Source organism: Pieris brassicae, chromosome 9 (assembly GCF_905147105.1).
Source record: "Pieris brassicae chromosome 9, ilPieBrab1.1, whole genome shotgun sequence".
Taxonomy (NCBI): Eukaryota; Metazoa; Arthropoda; class Insecta; order Lepidoptera; family Pieridae; genus Pieris; species Pieris brassicae.
This window is the reverse complement of record NC_059673.1, coordinates 3,968,770-3,991,682: the sequence shown is the minus strand read 5'-3', so window position 1 is coordinate 3,991,682 and position 22,913 is coordinate 3,968,770. Positions and strand designations below refer to the sequence as shown.

Here is a 22,913-nt window from a genome sequence, read left to right as displayed (position 1 = left end):
ATTCAAATGATTCTATGAATAATGTAAAATATTTGATGTGCTTAACGTTATGTTGACAGTACTTCACAAAGCTGCAACAAAGACATAAAAAAAAATTTGTTGCACTTATCCCTGACAAAATTTATTTTAAAGGTTTTTTAACATACATAAATAAAAGTAAGAAATAAAACTCATTTTCATGTACTTTTTTATTTCCATTTCCGCATCGAGAAATGTACGACTAACTCTGCATGAACTTCTATAAAGTGATCTACATACAAAGAATCCGCGTATGATAATATCCAATCACAATTTCAGCTGACTATAACATGGACGTATTAAGCATAACTTCATACATGTATGTATTCCACTTAAATATATAGATCTCATTTATAAAATATCATCTATTGTATTGCTTTTGAACATACGCCAAATGAATTAAGTTACATTTGACAGTGCGATTACAGTAGGCTTTTACTATAACAACGTGAGTTCTAGAACAAAAAATAGCAAATATTATCGATTCGACTAATATAAAAGACTCGATATTTTAGGTCCAAAACTAAGAGAAATCACAGGCACCTTGAACAACAAGCCTAGATAGGTGGGTACGCGTGCCTCGCGGGGATTTCAAGGTGTCTGAAGATACATCAGAACACTCCAGTAATTAAAAGCACCAACGAGAAAATACTACCCTCCGATAATAATAATAAATAATAAAAGTAGCGGTAATTACTAATATTGAGACCAACACAGAACTTGGTAAAGTTTTAACGAATCAATGACGGTATACAAAACCGATGCAAAATCTCATCCAATTAACACGAACGTGGCGGGAACTATATTGTACTCTCAGAAGTTCATTGCATGCCTCTTGTCTTAACCGTCACATTGTTATAGCAGGTAGAAATTACGCTCAGCATTTATCGATTCGTTGATTATTTATACTTATATAACATAATTCATTTTAACGCTACATTAAGCTAATGAGGTCATATTTTATTGTAACTAGGTCGTGTAAAAAAATTATATATTTTTCTAATGTGTAAAATTACAATGTGTATAACGTTACTATTATATATATATGTTATTTTGTATGGCAATAATTCTCTATAACTGGCTAGCGCTGTCTTATACAGAACGACAATTTGATTTGCAAAAATGCCAAAAATGCATTTTTAAACCTATATCTTTATATATTGTAATCCTTAAATCAACTAAGGCTTAAAGGTAGACGCCAGTGAGTTGAGAGCTGAGCTGATGATGCTCAGAAACACAATACTCTTATCGCTAATATATACTTATCGCTCAAATTGAAACTGAAAATAATAATTAGTCCCTTTGTAGTGCTGTACACTCGAAATATACGCGAATATTTTTTTATACAACAGGAGGCTGAAACGGCTGCCGGTACTTCCGCTTTTTTACTATATTTAAAATATTTTCATGGACTACCTTCGGAACTCGGATAGAAAGTTTATTTATTAATCTGAAGTTCCGATGTTAATATATTTCGTCTTGTCTAAAGGAAACAATACTTATAACTGATTTCTATAAAGTTGTTTGTTTTATATAGTTATTTTTGTTTATGTGGTGTATATATAGCAAATATTATATTTGAAATTATTTCGCGAGATTATCCCCAAGTTTTTTTATTTCTCAACCTTATCACCACTCTCAGCGCTCAACATTCGTGAAGTCATTTTGGAACGTCCTAAAAAGTACTAGATCCAATTGTTTCAAACGATTTTTAAAGATATAATCAGTTTTAATCATACTCTAGCGCACATATTTGAGCACAGAAAAGCACCGTTGGAAAAAATACGTTTTATAGAGAATTACATGTTGATAAAACCACGTATGTGGTTAAATCACAAACAAATATTAGCTTTGCTCTCACATAAGATAATTCCGTGACACATGGAGCATTCGAAAACGAACCTTAATACGAAGCAACAAAAACGCAATTCCATATATTTCAGAATAAGATGACCTTTCGCCTTGACAATCCGAGTCTAATAAGTATTAAAATGTCAATCACGTGTCTAGAAATATGTGAATGGATATTGTGCTTTATTGCATTGAATTACGGTCTATTTTACAACTTTTAAACTTTCTGATAACAATCGTATCACAAATGAAAAACAATCGAGGTAAGAAGAAATTATGAAAAGCGTAAATATATTATAAAATCTTGCATACACTGAAAAAGACAAGACTGACAAGTGAAAATGTTGTGCATTCATATGCATTAAGCTGGCTAAGTGGTCACGGTAGAGGCTCCTAAAATTCTCCGTACTCAGAGTCATTAAAGTAGGATTAAAGTCCTGAATCCGGTAAACCAATAACCTAATTTAGTTTTGCATTATTTAAATAAAAAAATAATCAGATTACGGCTTTAAAAATTTAAACTAATTCTTCGGGACGTCGTAAAACATTCGAACGTCAACATCCACAGTATAAACAAATTCATATACTTATTTAACACCCTGCTATGTTCACGTTGTACTTAATACACGGATTTGCCAATCGAACTACTAGAAATATTTACTGCTCACGGGCACGAGCGTATGAGCAACGTATTAAAAGACGAAACGGTTGTGCGCGTACGCTACGTTACGTACATTCTCACCCCGAACTGGCAGTAGCCGAGCCCGGTATCAATCAAACACAATAGAGAACAAAGAAGTTGCTGAAGCGTTTGAAACTCTATGTGAGTAACATTCAATGTGCTTAGCGCGAATTATAAGGGATTTTAACATACTTTAAACTAAGTCTCGATTCTAATAGTGACTTAGACGTTTGTAAACGTTTCTTGTATTGCTTTTGTGCAATGTACGCGCTTAAATCAGTGGTCACGATATAAACATATATATGTTTTATTTGTGTATTTATATTTCCCCAGGCCAAGAATTAGTTAGGCAACTTTTTCATAAATTTCTAAAAGTAGCTTGTTCTTATACAAACTGCTTCACTTATCTTATGCAAATGTAATAGTACCGGCATTTATAAGTTTTACGTAAAATCGATCAAATTTAACAAGTTGGATTTCTATTTAACATACATTTTATTATCTATGTATGTCACCTCTGAATTATAATATTCTATAGTTGTATGACATTCTGCTATAAATCACCTCTAGACAACAATATGAAATGCAATAATATATCAACTAAATAAAAAAATAATTCAATAAATGTTACATACCAAACAGGTTCCAGAAGAGAAACCACTTATATGAAAATTCTATTCGTTTTTACAACTCCCAAGCGAAGGTAGAGAATTATCAATGAATAAATTTAAAACTCTTGTCAAACGTAAATTAATCAATAAATCTTTTTATAATTTTGACGATTATTTAAATGATATTAATGCTTGGGATTTATTTGCTCAAATTCAAACAATTTGAGTAATAACTAAACGATCAAAAAGAGTGGCGGAGTATCTTTGCCAGTACTTGACGTTTATAAGTGTACTTGGTTACCAAATAAATAGTTATTTTGAGATTAAGTTTGAATGTCCGTCATATAAAACCGTGCTACAACTAAACGAGGCATTTGACGTTTCCCAAATATTAGAACGACTCTGAACTACTTTCTTGTTGAAGTATATCTAAATCGTAGGACCTTACAACCTTTTTGTGATTCAAGCCAAAAAAAGTTGTATTATCCTTCTAAGAGTCTCAATTTGATTCCATTTTTTGGATTATAATATTTAGAATCATTAAATCGATTAAATTAAACCATTTAAAAGTTACGACGGGCAGTTCAACAACCACGACACAAAATACGTTCAATACTAAAATACACAAACCCAATTTATTGATTAAAAATGTTTTCACTGATTAATCCAATTATTTAGACAAAGTATTTTTTACTCCATTAAATTACTCAAATTATTAACGCCTTATATAATATACAATGTATTTTAATACCATTACTATGTTGCATGTTCCTATGAAGAAAATATTTAAAAAATCGTTTAAAAAAATGTAAATATTAGTGAATTAAGGGCAGAAACACCCAAACAAGATATCCGTTGAAGATTCCTAAACACTTGTCTAGAGGTAACAGAATTGAGAATTAGAAAGGCCTAAAGGTGGTCGGATACTTGGTGGGAAGCGCACGCTGTGTGTATTCCGCGAGATGGGACCAGCCTAGCTGCGTGTGCGCAGCCACAAGACGCTCTTCGACCTCGCGGGATGGTTTCTCTTCCAACATTTTGTTTAGTAGCTTGATAGCTCGGCCCCAGTGTTTGAGGGTAAAGCAGTGCCAGACGCCGTAGTGGATCACCTAAAAAAGGTTTGTAGAGAGGTTCAGAGTTCAATAGGTGGGGAAATCTTCTGTTTGCTGTGCACATAATAGAATGATCTCAAAACAATTTAATTTTTCTTGATATATAACATGGGCAAACGGGCAGGAGGCTCACCTGATGTTAAGTGACACCGCCGAAAATGGACACTTGTAAAACGTTACGTTGCGGGGCGAGAATTGAACTAGGCGTTATTGCTAGACGTAATACTTGAACGCTCCCTTATCCCTTCACTTTGCATTCGAATTTTAACTACTACTTAAATATATCTTACGCTTACCCCTATCTGCTATTTTTTTTTATATGTATATGTATTTTGACGAATTTTGGTGTTTGTATTAAGATGTATTTTTTTTTTCGCTCCGCTAGTTTAGGATACATTAATAATAACATATGTGTTACCTTTGTATCAGTGAGGTCTGTGAACTTGAGCAGCTCATTCATATTGTCCTTTAGCGTGTCTGCGATTTTATCTCTGGCTGCGGCACTAGACGCTAAAGCGTGTAGACGACACAACGCTGTGCCCTTACGACATAAGGCTTCTATAAGGTAACCGCGCTGCTTCTCATGTTCCCTGTAAAGTAGAAAAAATTTGGTACAGCTTTAATAAAAAAATTACCCTCAACGGCGCCAAGGCTCCTAACAAAACGTGTCAAAAGCGTCCTATACACAATTCCTATCGTAAAAAACGATCTACGGAATATCTCCGTATTGCTGCTGCAGGGCAACACGAAGATTTAATTCTAAATCTCTTGAAAAAAATACAAATACAGCACGCATTTGAATAAAAATTTAATTAAAAAAATGTAAATTTTCCTTGTTTTTTTACGTAATACAATAAAATAAAATATTAAACTTAAAAAATAAATAGTAGGTAAAAAGTCGTGATCCTGGCTACATCCCACCAGACTTGGTCGAGGAAAGACTTACAGCTGACCCTTTTTTGTTTTCAGATCGTGATTCTCTTGGCTCGGAGATGCTGCTCAGTATCATCCAGCTCTTGTATCTCTCTGATCCATCGCTTTAGCTTCCCTGGCATTCCATCTAAAAGCCTTTATTCTTACTTCCTGCATTCTGATAACCCGGACTGGGTTTTGGCTTCTTAACACGTACATCTTGTTCCCCGTACGAAAAGCTCATGACTATATCTAATAAGCTTATGCAAAAATATTATAGTGATACATACTGCTTAATTTTAGCAGCATCCGTTCTTGAATCGTTCCGTATTCCCAGATAGGCCAACAACTGATCCTGGTCGACCCCACGAACCACTTTATCCGCCACATTGACCAATTGCTCACACCACGCCGTCGTCACTTCTGGTACTCCCAAACTTGGCAACCTGATTTTCAGACAAGTTTATTTATTTATTGAATAAAAGGAAGGCATTTGATTTCTTCCACGAAAAAAAAATTCAAAAAAGATATACAATTACTTAGATGTAAACAATATAGAATAATAGAACAAAACAAAATAATTAAAACATAACTAGGCCATAAAGAGGGCAATAACAAAAATGACACAAGGAAAATAAAATTAAAATTCCAACATTTCTATGTAATATATATTTTATAAATTATTATTACTTGAATGTATTTAAATGGAAGTGGAAAAAAGAGAAAAAATATCCTTAATTTTACTGTTATCATTTTTCGTTTTTCATATAAATTTACAAATTAATAAACCAACACAAAAATCTAAATATAATTCCTTACTTATTGCAATCTGTGGGCGGATCTATTGCCTGAAGATAAGCGACGTGTGCGCCGAGATATCCGGGGAACTTTTCCACCAACTCCTCATACACTTGTTCCAGTTTGTCGCCTTCTAAAAATTGAAAATGTTCTACATCTATGTCAAGGAAATATTTTTTAGATTGTTAATGAACTGTCAGGTGTATTTTTTTATTGCAGTATTTTGCAAAATAATTGTTTTGAAGGACTTTTCGAAATAAGACACTCTTAACTTCTTTATTATTTTAGGTAATCGATTAACAACTTGTCTTCCCGTATAATAAGTTTTTGGTTAATTTTTAGTATAATATATTTTGTTTAAAAACTACAGGGCACTATAGCAGTATAACCCCGCTTATGTTATAAAGACCAAATTCTGAATTATTAACTGTGCAATATTGATTTTTATATACGGTGGTCTTTTTTAACCACTGATTTAGATTAAACTGACTGCACTATCAGATTGTGTATTATTTTAAATGTTCAAACATAGTTAAGAGTAAGAAGGTTAGTTTCGTAATTTTTGTGACAAAAAAACTCAAATTAAAGAACAGTTTAGTTCTACTTTTATAAGTCAGTATTCCTTAAAAGTCCATTGAATATTCACAAATCATTTATTTTATATATTTTCCCTGCATAACTTACCAAGTTTAGGTAACCAAGTGGTAGACAGTTCTTTAACAGCATCCAAGTAGTCCTCGTGTGTCTTTGCCTTGTCCTTTTCCTTATCGCGGTTGTCCCTGCGACGAGGCGCCTCACAGAGTACGTACTGCACTTGGTATACGTCAACGCGACGACCGAGTTCGTCCTTAGCGAACGTAACTGTGCCCGTTAAAGTTTGACCCACCGTTAGGTTAGAACGACTTATTCTGGAATAGAATATTAACAGAAATTAGACCTACTAAATGAGTGAAGTGTTGTCGAATTATTAGTTTAGAACTAATACGAGACCAAATATATAATATAAATTTGAGACTAAATTTCGATTTAAAATTCTCCTTTTTTTTGTTATAAATGTTGTGTGTTATTAATGGGTTTTTTTTATTTTGCTCTGTGCTAAATTCTCTAAATTATATTTCCAAAGCTTCTAATTTATATTGTCATAAGTCAAAAAATATGTTTTATTTACACAAAAAAATCAGAATGTGAAAACATTAAATTAAATTAAATTTAAATAAATATTAAATTATTCCTTTTTACCAAATAAATAGGTAATTGCGAGTTGTCACTGACAGAACGTCAAACATTCTTTAAGGCCAATGGCAGACGAAGAAAAATGGTGCATTTGAATCACGGCTATATATATATATGTATCCTACTCGACTTTTGCTATATGAGCAAGGAATACTTTCTCATACGGTGTAAGAAAACGAGAAAACCAGCAAGCTTGAGACCCAGACCTGGTGTTTGACAAAGAAAGCTCATCACTTACATGGTACATACAGAAATCTGAGACCAAAACCTAGAGTTTGCACTAATTTGTTCCATACTTAAAAAACTTACTTGTCGGCAGGAACAGGAGTGAAGTAGAGTGGCATCAAGTTACCACTCGATAACGAAGCTGTCGTGAACTTTTTACCACCAGTTAGGGCCTGGAAATATAATTATTTATATTAAATTTTGTTGTACAGCAAAAATATTATAAGAATTAAAACAGTGGAATCGGAACAGCTTTCCAAACACAGTCTTTAATTTTTGAAAACTAAATGCAATAAATATCTCATATACGTACATTAGACTGGGAGCAATAGGCGTCAAGGGTGATGGGCTGGGCTAGTCTCTGCTGCACAACGAGTGGAACGTCCTGAAGACGTTCCAATAGAGATTTGTTCTCGTGTCGAACGCTTAGTCGAACTGTGTATTCACCTTTCTCTAGCTTCACTGAATACTGAAACAAGTTACAATTAAAAATACGATTAAAGAAATTGCTTATGAACACACCATATACAGTGTTATAATTCTCTGTAATTTTTAACAGATGTTGAGTCCTTGGTCCGGTCAAATGAAATTAAGTAAGATTACATCATTATTGAAGGCAGGTAGTGAGTCTGATCCGTCATACTTCAGACCTGTTACAGTGCTCCCCGCGTTGAGCAAAGTTATTGAAAATGTAATGTAAATAATAAAAATAAACTAGTAAAATAAACAATGGTTTTACTAAGGGTCGCTCCACAATAGATGCCGGTGTGAAGTTGATTTCGTACATATTTAACGCCTGGTTATAATAATGTGATCGAGTCTGTGACTTTTGTGAACTGTCAAATGCCTTTGACTGATATAGTAGTTGGTAAGCTTCAACACTATGGCGTTGATGGCAAAGCTTCCAGCCTGATGAATTCATATTTAAGGGGAAGGATCGAAATCTAGTTTCAGTAACTCTATAGATAATAATGTTAACGTTACCTTGGAGGGATATGCATCGCCGACGGCCATCAACTGCTTTGAAGAGTTGTAGAGCATCCACATTTGAGACTCGAATTCGGACTCGTAGAGCATATCGCATAGTAGAGATACGATTGGCGCTACCTGAAATATGTTTACAAGTTTCATGTGATTTTACCGAGTGAAGTTAGCAAATGTTGACACCTTAACTAACTTAACGGTGTTTTAACACAATTTAAACATCGGTTAGCTATAAATCATATACTAATGCTTAACTGATCGGTAAACATGATTTTAACGACGTGACTGAAGAAGCACCATTACAAAAATATTTTATAATAAAACAAGAGGCAAAGAGGCAAGAGGCTCACCCAATATTATGTGATACCCACGGACACTTTCAACGGTGAGTTGCTGGCCTTTTAAGAATTATACGCTCTTTTCTTTTACTTAGGGTCGAATTGGGGAACACCCTAGTTTAACATTTATCTAACCTGTAATTATACCTACGAATGGTAGATATTTAATTCGGATCCGAATAATCTACCATTCGTTGCAGTTACGACTTGTATTATGGTATCGTGTTATACATATTATGAATGTAAAACCTGGCAAGAGACCAGTTTCAGATTTTCTATTAATCCAATTTTTTATTATATTTATAATATTTTTAGACTTACTTCTTAAAAATACTTAAAATAACAATTTAACCATATATCGATATCAATTGTCATTAAATACAGAAAAGCAAAATGAATTTTCAACCTGAGTATACCTCAGTGGCTTTAGCGATGTGGAAGGTGTATGTGTTAATCATCTGATAGATCTGCCTCGATGGTGGAATGACATCTCTGGTGGTAAGCGGACTTATTTTGGAATCTGTTGGCCTAGAATTAATATGTATATGTTATATGTGTGAAAACTGACAAATTCAAATACACATTGGAAGTTCTTTTTAACCCTTTACTATCATGATTCCATTCGTTTATTTAACTTTTGACAGTTCGAGTACTAGTGAAAATAGTTTTACTGATTCGATTCTTTTTGAAATAGATTTTATCGATTTATTTTTGGGCGCTTTTATTTATTATGTATGATGTAGATTCTATATTAATAATTTCGTCCAGGTGTACGGTAGACTCGATTGAAACCTTATATGAATAACAAAGCATAAAAAAATATTGATTTTGAGTCGACAACATATATCCGCAAAATTCGAATTATGGACAATTCCCTGACCTGTGGCACTGACAAGACAAACACAAACAAACCGCTGTCGCCATCTTTGGTAAACATTCAGTGAATCATAGAAAACATAATAGCTACTCATCGTCAGGCTTTGACGTTTCGCAAAAATATTGATTTTGGATATTGATTGATAACTTATTTAATTATTTTTTTCTCACAAAAAAGTTATTACAACGTAATTATTTCATTGCATAAACAAAATAATTTATGAAATCGAATTATTTCGAACGATTTTTATAGTCTATGGTCATTCCTTACGAATGGCACATCACTAAGTGGGCGGTGACCGTCCATGAAGTACGGTATTCTCTGTAGTACATTCTACAGAATATTATTGTGAAACTTCATGTGCGTGACTTGTCAAAAGTTAAATAAACGAATGGAACCATTATAAACCCCAAAAAGAGTCAATATTATTGAGAGTAACATTATAATATAGAAAAAGTAAAAATAAATCAAATATAACACGTCTACTATTCCCATGCATCTCTTGTGAAATCACTTTATACTGGTCCGAAATATGAAGTGTATATATAGACGTTTATTTTGGATTTAGAACTGTTCATAATTAAAATTTTAATCCAAATACAATATAACAAACATGTGGGTCAAATTCAAAACCAATATTTTAAAAAAATGTTATAATTAAACGCGTTCTAATCTGGTATATTTTATTCACCTGTATAGGGGCTCCGAGTGTTTTAGCTGGGCGGCAGGTTGGACGTCCTGTGCACGTAACGCAGCGAGCGCTACATTTCCCAACGCGTGCGCACTTAAAGTCAACTGGGGTCCAAAGTCTGGTTTAAGTCCGTGAAACTCCAGTGTATAGTCCATACATAAGTCGCCCAAGTTCGCCCAATACTTCGCTATTACTACTTCTAAAGTTACGCCACCCTGTAATATTAATACAAACAGTGCTGATATATTGCTTGTAAATATATTCCCGCTGCAAACTAAAATAAATGGAAATTTTGAAAACATCAGTTTTTATGGCCTATTTAGGGCCTCAGATTTCTGATACAAAATTATTCGTCAATCTAATAGGCAAATAAATATAAATTTGATATAAATATATATTATATTGGCCTCACATGGCTTGACCTCAGGGATGAGGGTTACATACTTTAGCCGATAGACCAACAGTTCTCTCATAAAATTGGAGCTCTAAATGTCATATGTATAGATTATTTTGTAAGATTTAGAGGCAACATTGTTTATACTAATTATAAATACAGTGACGCTGAAGGGTCCGCGCAATTTCTGGCATTACAGGAATGTATATGGAATTAAATATCACATTGTACAAACCAACCAAAGTTGAGTAATTTGGTACTTTTAGAGTTTTATTATTAATTTTGCAATTATTCTATCTAATATAAGTTTTTTGCGGAATTCAATATTGAATCGGCTCTTTTATGAAGTGATTAAGCCTCCATAGATTTAAGATTATAAACAGAGACTTATTCCAATGTCACTACATATTGACAATTCAATGATATGATTTAAGCTGACATTTCATAAATTGAAAAAAAATTGCAAAAGACACTAAACGTACAAAACATACTATACGCAATTGATTACTGACGGTTAAAATTTAAATCTATATATATTTGTACTAATCAAATGGAAAACACGCTAAACATTAATTTTATTTATTTACGTTTAAATATTTATCAATTATGATAAAAATGTATTCCTAATAAACACGTAATTTCCTTTGGTTGACTTACTCATAGTTAATTTCAGATAAATATGCAAAATCTATAATAATTGATTTCCTACATTGCAGAATCGCACAGCACCCGTATTTTTCGTACAGCGTTGTTACTTTGAAAAATTTTAGAAAACATATTGTAAAATTTAAACAAATAAATTATTATATATTATTATAATATTTTTATCTAACACACATAGAAAACTTAATTATAATTGTTACGCACGAAACGTGCTTCAGCGGCATGCTAGCGGTCCACATTTGCTACTTATATGGAAATAGTTAAATATATTTTTATAAACTCACAATAAGTTGAAATGGCAATAAGGTAGGGGCTTCGCTAGTGATTGCCAGCATTTTGTGCGTCTCGTGCGTTCGACAACTCCGTTGTGGCGCTAGTTGCATACAATGTACGAGGAAACGACCGCTGACTTCGCCGTTATTAGCCGCTAGAGACATTTTTAGCACCCCCCACGTTGCTTCTAAGGGAGCTGGAATAAACAAAATAGTAATTTTAGCTTTTTTATTGTTTAATGCAATATGAAAAAAAAGGCTCGCTCAAAAAATACAAAACATAACATAACAGAAAATATGCTTTTTCTTACTAAAACATGAAAAAATAACCCAATTTTTAACATATATACATAATTAACACTTAAAAAACTGTACTCATGAGTTCCCAAATGAAATGTATTACCGTAAGTTTGATTACAAATAATTTTAGTATTCCCGTAAAATCCTATTTTTAACAATATTTAACAATTTAAAAACTAGTTATTTACTTTAATTTTATAACTACACATTTGAAACAGCTGCTTAGGTGGAAACTCTAATGGAGAAATCATTATAAATTTCACACACACACAAAAACATAACGTGAGAAATCTGTGTATTTATTTTTCAACAGACTGCGAAAGCAACAAACATTTTGATTATATATTATTTATAACTGGAAGTACTCTTTACCTATTACCGAGACATAACAAAATATATGACGTGTTTCATTCCAGTTAAATCAGAATTCAAATGTATGAAGACTAAAGACACAATTTTTTTAAGTACGTACGTATAACAAGATGTCGGCGTATAGTCGCGGGCTTGAACACAACATTATTGTGCGTTAATTGCGGTGCTGCAGCGCTCGGCGGCAACGGCTGCGGCTGCAGAACTGTCACTGGTATACGAAACACTGGACCCTTTTCTATACAGGATACGTCGTATGCGTTTATACTGAAATTTTATTTGTTAAAATATTTTTAAATACCCAAAACATATTGATATCCGAAAATGAATTTAATTTCAAATAAAGATCAGTATAGGCTCTATCGCCAGCTGTACACCAATGTACTTTTAGTCTATGTGCGCTTTATCACTCGCATGAATGGTGAAGAAAAACATCGTGAGGAATGGAAAACGACATGTCTTAAAGCCAAGAAGTCGACGGCGTGTGTCAGGTAAAGAAAGGCTGATCACTTATTTGCTCATTAGAAAAAAAAACTCGAAACAGATACATAAAAATCAAAGGCCCAGACTTAATCGATTGAAGCGCGTCTGTTGTTGTTGTCAAAAAAAAATAATAACTTTTATTAACGAGACAATACAAACAATTAATATATGTGTTATTAATAATTTCTTCAAAAATAAGTAGAATTAATATAAAACGTCAAATCAAGGCATGTTATATCTACCTTGTGAAATGCGGCCCTGGCTGTAAATGTGCTGTATTCACGCGCACAGACAGAAGTCTTGGCGCATTCATGAGATCTAAATGCGTAGGCGCAGAGATCCAGTCGGCGCAACTTGCCAACGCCAATCGCACGCCAAACTGAATCTGCCTGCGAATCACTGCTTCCTCTGAAATTATACACCTATTTACGCTTTTTTGTATCGGCTGCTTATGTTTAAGTACTTTGAAATGAAATTGGCTATTATGGCTTAAGTCTAGTCACATGGATTATTAGAGAGGAAACAAAATAAATTCACCCGATACCTCTACAAGAGACTAAACAGTGTGTCTCTGAGTGTTATGTATCCGGCCCTATTTTTTCTGTTCACGCGATACGCGGACTAAGAGTCGTATAGAAAGAACAATGCTTTGGATTAGTAATGAAGTCGGAAGAAAAGACGGATGTAAATAAAGTAGTCACTAAGATTGTGACCTTAAAATGGAGATGGTTTGGCTTATAGCACGCATGGAGAAGACCTGATAGACCCGAAGGTTCCTTGAATGGAGAGGCAAAAGACTTTCAATCTGAGGTAGAAAAACTATCCTCCACCACATGAATGAGGTTTCTGTAGACATATATCTCTTTGTTTGCACTCTGGCTGAGTTCACAAGAGGAGCTTTATAGATATTATTGTGCAGTTTTATCGTACACTTATAACGCTTGGATGATGGAATATGTATAGTCGTATGGGCGAAAGGACAACATTCGTAGGAGTTGAAGTCACTGCAGTGTTTTCATTGATCATTACAGCAATTACAGATAAATGAAGCGTAAGATTGTAAAAACCAATTGGCTTTAAAAATTCTAATTAAAATTATGACAATATTTTTATGAACCTATCCTTGTAAAAGTCAAGTTGTCCATGTTAATATTGTAAATGACGAACATTTATATAAAATAGTCTCCGTCGAACTTAAAATCAAGGACAGAAGGAAGACTAATCTGTGAACATTTTATATTTTAAATATCTTTTTATTTTTTTGACAAAGAAATGTCTATTAACAATTTAATTTACACCATGACGCCATTTAATAAAATTACTCTCAAAAATTCTTTTTTTAAAATTTCAAAAAGCATATCGTATTATAATAACCGCTAAAAAGTGTAAAGTAAAAATGACATAGCGTAAGCGTTTTAGCATGACATATTTGAACTTGCAACAAAAAGCATCGAACGCTTTTTAGAGAATTTATGTGCGCTGTGTGGAGAGCGTACACGGATATAGTACACAGCAACCTTTAAATTATCAATACCCCTAAAGCAGCCTCGTTCCAGAAATAATTAATAAGATCTATACAATTCGTAATATATCAATACGTTCGTTTAAAATTATGTAAATAATTATAAATTAAAATTATAATACATAGCTTCAATACGTTTAAATAATGATTTCTTAATTGTCGGTATTACAAATAAGTATTTGAAAACCAAATACTTACTGGTCTCAGAATCCCTATGTATGAAATGTGGTTCTATGGTTATAGCGACATCTCTCGGCGGTTCATCGGGACGCGGCCTTAGAAAAATCCCCTTGGTATTGGCACCGCAGGATATGTTGAACGTGACGTCACGCTCCGGCTGTTCGTGATATTGAGATAGAATCTCGAACGCCTGAAATAATAACAATTGTAATAATTTTTAACTGATTCAAAAAAAAACCCTTTGACAGTATGATGATGGCTAAATAACGTAAATGTATGTTTATCAAATTTGATGGAAGTCAAAAGTCGTTTTGAGGTGATTTTTAAATAAGGTATATTCCACATAGGGACCATTAATCGAACATTAAAATAGGTTTAGTAGTTTTTGATGGGTACCACATCGAACTGGGTACTTAAAGAATGTGGTCTGGTGTGGCGAATATTTGAAATCTGTATAATTTTATTAAAACTATTAAGTAGCAGTATGAGAATTGTTTAATTTAAAGGTAATTGGTATAATATTCGCGATACGACTTGTCTATCAAAGTCTAAGTATGTCAAAATCCAATAGATATTTAACAGACGAGTCGTGCTTAGTGATAAGTCGCGACTCAAAATTTAACCTCAGTGAAAGCATTCATTAGGCAGTTCAGTTAATTAAAAATTTAATGAAGATATCATGTACGGTGTTAAAATCACGTGAAGAAAGCGCCATTTTGTACATGGTCCTTCGATCCGGAATTAGCGCATATAAAATGGAAACAAACATTTTCAGTGTTCTGTTAATTCTCATGAAACCAACTAACATAAAATTCGGAAACAAATCCAAAGTCTGAGTGCAACGGCCTTATCGCTCATGTGTACTAATCTTGATCTTAAAATGTTGTATACCTTTTCAACATTGAGCAATCCACAGCCTTGAGCCCAGGGTTCCACGTGGTTCAGATATGTAGCTGAATTTTCAAGAGCACGCTTCACAGAGTATGGCGAGTATGGTAAACCTTTAGCCTTTAATCCGGACATTAATACAGCTGAAATTGATTAAATTTTGTATTTAAAAAAAATGGTAATAGCTAGTTTCAATTTTTTGGGAAAATATTTTAAATTGAATAGAAAAACGTCGGGATCGCTATCACAATTGGGAGTTGCATTATTTCTTTATTGAAAGAATGTATAAAGTTAAACCATTATGGATTATTTTTAAATCTCAAAACTATGATAAATTCATACTTTATCCTTAAATGGCAAAAGTCGAAAAAATCTATGTATAAAAATATATTTTACCGACAGCTCCAGCGACGTGTGGTGCGGCCATTGACGTTCCGTTCATTAGTTGCGAGTTGCGAAGAGTAAACCTGTCCATATTAAAAAAAAACGTTGTAGCTTTAAACATTTTATAAATTAAAAATAGCACAAATATTTAGTTTTTTTTTTAAATTTCACCTCGCAACAGAAGCGACAGCGCCGCCTGGAGCGCAAATCGCCAGTCCAGCAGCGCCATCTGGACAGGGACCGCGGGAACTCCAACTGAAGGCGCCGTGTGGGACCCGCGCACGCATAGAGTACGCAGCGCTCATCATTTCCGGTGAGACATACGCACCCACACCTTTAAATTATGAATACACCTTAAGCAGCCTCGCTCCAGACCTAATTATTAAGATCTATAGAGATATATATTAGTACTTATGACCTCTTATGGGCTGTAAATATTCTATTGAAAACACGAAATAGAATTATTTAAAATTAATATTGACAACAAAATTTAAAAGAAAACTAATTGCTACAGAAAATCTTCTTCAATATTCATATTTATCATCTTCAAATATTTTGGAATACATACCAATAAGAACAGGGTGAGCTATGTCTGGTGGAGCACCTACTGTTGCCAGCGCAGGTCCATGATTGCCACCGGACACCACCCATGATACACCATAACGATTAACAACTGAGCTTATGATATCACCAATACGGCTGTAAACCATGAAAAATGTATGGATGTTGATGATGTTCAGAAATATTTTGCAGGGAAACCCTATAGTATAGAATATTTATAGAATAGCTCTGGTCTGGTGTTACAGATAAACCGTAAAGTATTTTAGTCAGGGGTCAAATGAAAATAAATATAATTAAGGAAAGTGAAAAATGTTTGATCCAATAAATATCTGCATGGTATTTAAATCATTATAATTAATAAAAAATGAATTATATATTCATTTTTTTTTTATTAAAAGAATTTATTATTAATTAAAAGAAAACACCTTTTAACCGGATTGAAGCTATGTATTATTATTATAAACTTATAATTATTTACATAATTTTAAATTTTCCGACGGTGGTCATCGTGACACGTACGCTATAATAATACATAGCTTCAATCCGGTTAAAGTGTTTTCTTTCAATGTGTAAAAGCTATGTTAACAAAAGACAATATATTTTTATATAACACGGAGCAAACGGCCACGGCTCAGCTGATGTTAAGTGATACCGCCGCACATGGATACTCTCAATGCCAGAGAGCTTGCGAGTGCATTGCCGGCCTTTATTATTATTGACGTTTATTTTTTTAGTTTTAATGTTTGTTGCTATTTCGCCAATGTTTTTTTGTGTTTTCTATTTCTACATCTAAACTTTTAAATTTCAATTTTATTGATGTGTATGTATGTATGAATTTTACACACATACTCATATTATTTAAGCACATATAAATTAATCAAAATAAATATATAGATCTCAATATCAGGATCCCATGATAAGTCTTAACTTTGGAACCTCAATAGATAATGCTTGATAGATTTTAGTAAATTTAAGTTTAACTCATACTTCAGAGACTACAACTTTTTTATTTAGAAAACCGAAACCCTACATACCCAGCATTAGACCAATGTGCATGTTCTCCATAACTCATATTAATGACATCTATCTGAGTCGTCTTACATAGCTCCATTACTTTGATACAAGCTCTAACTAATGCAGTTCCAGTCTCCATAGAACCAAGTCGACTATCTCCTATTGTAAGTGAGACAATTTGAGCTCCAGGTGCTACTCCATTTCTATCAGGTTCTTCAGGAAAGTACCCAGAGGCAATTGCTGCTACATGTGTTCCATGAGTAGCTGTAAGAGGTACAAATATGTATTAGTGTTTAACAAATATATAGCTCTTACATGCAGTACATATCTGTACTTCACAATATTTTGTCTGAATATTAGAATTACAGCTTTGTTCTAAAATTTAGATATAGTTAAAATTCAAGCTAAATTTATTCAATTCCCGTAAACCTTTCCAGACAACTGAGATGTAAATATAATCCCACAAGACTACTAAACACTATTTATTTTTGCTTGATTAAAAGTTTGAACCCAACATCTGCATCATAAAGAATAAATTCACAACTAACAAACATAGCTCTTTTTAGGTTAAGTAAATCTGGGTCACAGCCATGCTTCCACCACACACTGCTGTCATTTCTATCAATTAAAACCTCTTATGATAAATGTAAATACAATATCATAAATACAATACATAAATCTACATAAAATAATCACTTACAGCACATGCCAACAACTTCTAGGGTGTTTCCTTCATCATGAACATTGATAGTAACTGTCATCTCATCTAATGGAGTAAGGTGTGTGTGTTCATGGGTTCGACTGTACTCCCCCAACAGGGGCCCTGATGACAGGTCGCCACTTTCTGACGTATCTATACAGGCTCTGGTAATTAAAAAATAAACAGTATTATGAATTATTAATCAATATTTCCATTGATAGCTTTATCTATATAATAGTTAATGATTGTAGTTGTTACATCAAATTTTTGAATTTGGCAGAAACCAACCTAAGTTTCTTAAGATCCTTAAGAATAAATAAACTGATGTAACAGTCTTGATGACTAAAAATATTTACTTCTCACATTTATGGAAAGCCAATTCATATAAGAAAGATTCTTTTACACTATGTATGTGTATTTTGCTAGAGTTAAGAGTACATTTAGTGATTAATACATATTTTCTACTAAACAACAAAAATATGATTGTCTTAGAAAATGGGTGTTAGATAGGGTCATCAGTTGCAAAAAATGTTCTACAGGAGGTCCTTAACTAGACCCCAGCAGAGTTTATTTTGCGTTTTCATAAGAAAATTTTTACTAATCTACATCCTGTATCTTATTTATACTATCCACTAGATTATTACGGATGAGACCTTACGTTCGACATACTATTTATTGTTGTTTATTGGGTGCATTCAAGATAATATTAAGTTTTACAAAATGAAAATTTCTCGAATCATAACTACTTGTTTCTTCGGACCACACTGTTTAAAAAAATACTCTACCAAATAGTGAAAGAAAACTTTTTGGCTACCCTGTATATGAGAATCTGACTTGGTTAATATTAAATAAACAAGAGTCTATATACCTCCAGACATTGCCATCATGGAACAGTACACAATCATAAGTTGGACCCAAGTCATTATACTTTTTATCAGCACTTTGAAGCACTTCTATTTTTGCCTCCAACTCTTCTTTCAGAAGCTTGTCTTCTGCACTTAGTGTAGAATTTTTTGACACTGTAACCAATAAAATTTAAACTCAATTAAAATATGTTTAATTATATCAAAGTATAAATTATCAACATTACAAAGAAGGCCTAGAAAATTTTTTTTTCCTTAGTGATAGTTATAGATACACTTACCAACTTCACTCTCGAACTCCTGTAACTTTTTGTTTGCTTCAGCAAAAACTGTTTTATGTCCCACATCCCAAAGATGCTCCTTTCTGTGTTCTTGAATTCGTTCTTTTACCTTTGTAGGATACAAACTGAATGGGTACAGGACTCCTACCCTCCATTCTCCAGTTGGATTTTTCCATGACTCTTGTATCTAGAATACAAAATATTGAAATCAACTTATTATGTTAATTTTAAAATCCATACACTTCGATAACATTGAATACATATATATATATATATATCATATTATTGTAATAATTTACTATAAATTATATAAAACGATCAATTATTAAATTAAGACACGTGTCAGGATTATTATTACTTTCAGGACCATAGCAACAACAAAAACGAACAGCTGTGAATGACGTTTAGCAAGTCATTGACCTTGCACAAAAATCACAATATATATTTGATATGTAATAAAAATTGGTATTATTTCTTATTTAGACAATTATCAAGCCCTTACCTTTAACTTGCGACCGGTTATACCGGTGATACAACCATCAACCACCTTCCGTATCACGGTACTTGTGTCCACATCGCCACAACCAGTACAATCAAACCTCTCTATCACCTTTGTTTTTCCTGTACTGGTAATCTAGAAATATTGTTCAGTCATGAAATTACAAAACAATTCAATTATAATTCAAACAAAATGATGAGAAATCATATTTTTTACCGTAAGACCCGACGCTGCAGGATCAACTCCAGAGTCAAAAATTGCAATAACTGTGTCTTTCCCATCATAATTAGGGTACTTGTTCAAGAAAGAAACTATTCCCGTTTCCTTTTTTGGCAATAAACCCCAGACGGGAAAATCACAATCGATCGGTACGTCTGCCATCTTTGCTGACCGGATACCTATTCCATAGATTAATTATACGAAATGTTATGTTTGTAGTTTTGACACTTGAAAGTTGTCCTCGACAATACCTAAATAATCTGTGTAAATGCATTACAAGGCTCCACACGTGGTGTGTACAGCCTTAATGCGCCTAATAATAAATATACTCCGATAATACCAAGATAAAACCTACATTCATTTTCGATCGCAACTAAGCGTGTAAGACCTAAAGAAGATTTAAAACCTTACCGATTCTATAACAAATCACAATAATTATTTTATACCGCAAAATAAAAATAATAAACAAGTAATATATATAAATAGCCTAATCCGTAATTAAAATGCAATAGAAATAATAGAATCAGCGAGATACAAATTCTTTGTCCCTCTCACTCCATATAGTATATGCTGTTGTTAGATTTAAAGAAATTTATTCTCATCGTTTGCCTTCAGTAACTTAAATCGACTACAAATAATTATATTTATAAAAAAAATTTATAAATCTTCGAATTCACTATACAAGAATGTGCAATACTCTTAACATTTAGTTTTAAATATCATATGTATTTCACTTTGAATATAAATAAAACCTCCATTGTACAGCAAGTACAGTTGACCTATACGTTTATTCCATTTGTGCTGGCTACATAGAAATAAAAAAAAATATGTTTCATTAAGAATTGCATCTTTCAAATAAGAGAAATATTGTTTCTTCTGAAATTGTTGAATTTTTAAGATTCCATAGGCCATAATGTGGTTTAACATTCTACCTGGTTATCTGATTGTTACAGCAGGCATAGGCCTACCTGGATTAGGTCTCTGGTGGCTACACTACTTAACTCTCGGAAATGTAAAGTATTACGGTTTAATTACATTATTGTATTACTAGAAATATCTAAAATATCCGTCTTCTTCCATTTTTCTTTATTTTAACATCTTCCAAAACACCAAGTAACAAAGTATCTATTATTGTTTAATAAAAAAAACAACAATTTATCCTATTTTATAAAACAATAATGATAAAAAATTACAGAAAAGTAATTTAGTTAAAAGGAATTGAATAACTCGCTTATTTTTTATAGGTAGGACTCATAAAAGTGAATGTATCTTAGGGCGGAATTTGATTTTATTATTTACACATATTAAAAAATATATCTAAAAAGTTACACACACATTGTCTATGGTTCTAAACAAAATGCATTTTTGAAGATTCCTACAAAAAAAAATATTTATGAACTATTAGTTTTGGGAGCTTGGCTTACTTTTGCTGATAATAGTTGGATGTAAGTTGTTGACTTATCAAAAAAGATGAATCCCACAACTGTTTGCTTTAAAAGAGTAAAGTAAAAAAGTAAACTAGATTTTTTATTTTAAAACTAGACAGCTTCAATTTTAGGTCCTTTTTACTTACATAGATTTCCATGTTCTATAATAAAATCTTCAGTTTTTTTATTACTTGTTACTTGCTGACACGATACTGGTAACACACAATTTGTTGTCAATGTTTTTTTCTGCATAAGCGTAAAATTATTTTTGGAATTGAAGTGAACTTTTTTAATTATGTGGTACGAAATTCTTCCCAGTTTTTTCATAATAACAGCTGGTATTGGACTCCCAGGATGGGGGCTCTACCATATCCACAATTTAACGTTAGGCAATGTAAGTGCCCTGTAACTTTTGACTTATCAACTAAAAATCTTTGGTTATATCATCGCTTGTCTTTTAACAGATAATAAATACTTTTTACATCTCGAGTTAATTAATTGATTATGGCCAATTCTTCTTTTTTTGCTTAATAAGTTTATTTTAGTGTTTTGCTAGGTTTCAATATTGTAATGTAAGCTGTTAATTAGGTACTGGTGGCCAAGGCCGAATAAGCTGTAGAACTAATATGCAAACTTAGTTTTACAGCTTCTACAGCTGTAAAAGTAAAACAATAATAATAAAACAACATTCTGTTATTTTCAGCATTATCGTCGCGGTCTCCACACTTTTTGGGAAAGAAAACAGTACCATAGGGATACAAGACTAACAGGAAACCCATATATAGTTAATGTAAGTTTATAGAACAGTAGTCTTAATTATACTTTTAGTCCTTTATCTGTTTTTATACCACTATGCAAGGTCATTAGTAATTTAATTTAGGAAATTATACATTCAGCATAAAATAATGACCATGGTCATTTGACATGTTCCCATAGTTGAAATAATATGGATCATATGGATTTTATCTGCTTGGAATCAATCTTTTCCATTTTTTAAATAAGTACTAACTAAAATGTAATTCTTTCAGGGTCTAGAAAAAATTCCAGATGAATAAAAGAGAAGAAGCATCTTCTAGTTGTTATCATTTTGAATCTTATTTAATAATACACAAATTGTAGCATAGAAACTTGTTTAATTATTTTTCAAGAACATGACTTAACTATTATTTATTAATGAATGATTTAAATCACACCAAAAATTATGTTTATGAAAATATGTAAAAATAAAAGAAAAATAGTAAATAGCTTTAAAAGCACACAGTCGAAGTCAGTATAAATTTTAAACTATATTGTGCAATTTTATTGTTTTCTATTATTAAAACTATATCCATTGGCAATAGCTGATTTGTTTTTAAATCTATAAGATTATAGTCGAAAGCATGGGTAAGACCATTCCAACATTAAACATGTGTTCATTCACTGGTGGTCCTTCAACCCTGAATCTCCCTTGTAATACAATTCATAACATATATTAATAATTCGCAAAGACAAAGAAATAGATCAGAGATGTATGTACAAAAGCAAATATTAAAAAATTTGCATTAGTGAAATGTCATCTAATT

At 32.5% G+C, this 22,913-nt stretch overlaps 1 protein-coding gene across 1 annotated transcript; it reads right to left on the bottom strand.

Annotated features, from left to right (window-relative positions):
• Positions 1–173: 173 nt before the first annotated feature.
• On the bottom strand, positions 174–21,732 carry LOC123713953 (tripeptidyl-peptidase 2). The gene is made up of 25 exons (XM_045667860.1): positions 21,498–21,732; positions 19,922–20,103; positions 19,709–19,840; positions 19,207–19,393; positions 18,931–19,081; positions 18,063–18,226; positions 17,383–17,626; positions 16,356–16,486; positions 15,959–16,121; positions 15,800–15,870; positions 15,407–15,546; positions 14,534–14,705; positions 13,056–13,221; positions 12,434–12,597; positions 11,674–11,858; positions 10,333–10,547; positions 9,181–9,292; positions 8,427–8,549; positions 7,756–7,911; positions 7,527–7,615; positions 6,669–6,892; positions 6,006–6,117; positions 5,477–5,632; positions 4,693–4,864; positions 174–4,271 (listed from the first exon to the last, which is right to left on the bottom strand). The coding sequence occupies exons 1-25, from the start codon at positions 21,676–21,678 to the stop codon at positions 4,062–4,064; spliced, it is 4,002 nt and encodes a 1,333-aa protein (XP_045523816.1). The 5' UTR covers positions 21,679–21,732; the 3' UTR covers positions 174–4,061.
• Between the last annotated feature and the right edge of the window lie 1,181 nt (positions 21,733–22,913).

Bases quoted from the DNA above. Each gene is read 5' to 3' on its own strand.
- LOC123713953 (XM_045667860.1), bottom strand. From the start codon at position 21,678: ATGAAAAAACTGGGAAGAATTTCGTACCACATAATTAAAAAAGTTCAC. The intron at 15,547-15,799 runs GTAAAATATATT...AATCAATTTCAG, and splicing joins ACACGTCGCTGGAGCTGTCG to CTGTATTAATGTCCGGATTA. The intron at 11,859-12,433 runs GTACGTACTTAA...TGTTTATTCCAG, and splicing joins ACGCCGACATCTTGTTATAC to CTCCCTTAGAAGCAACGTGG.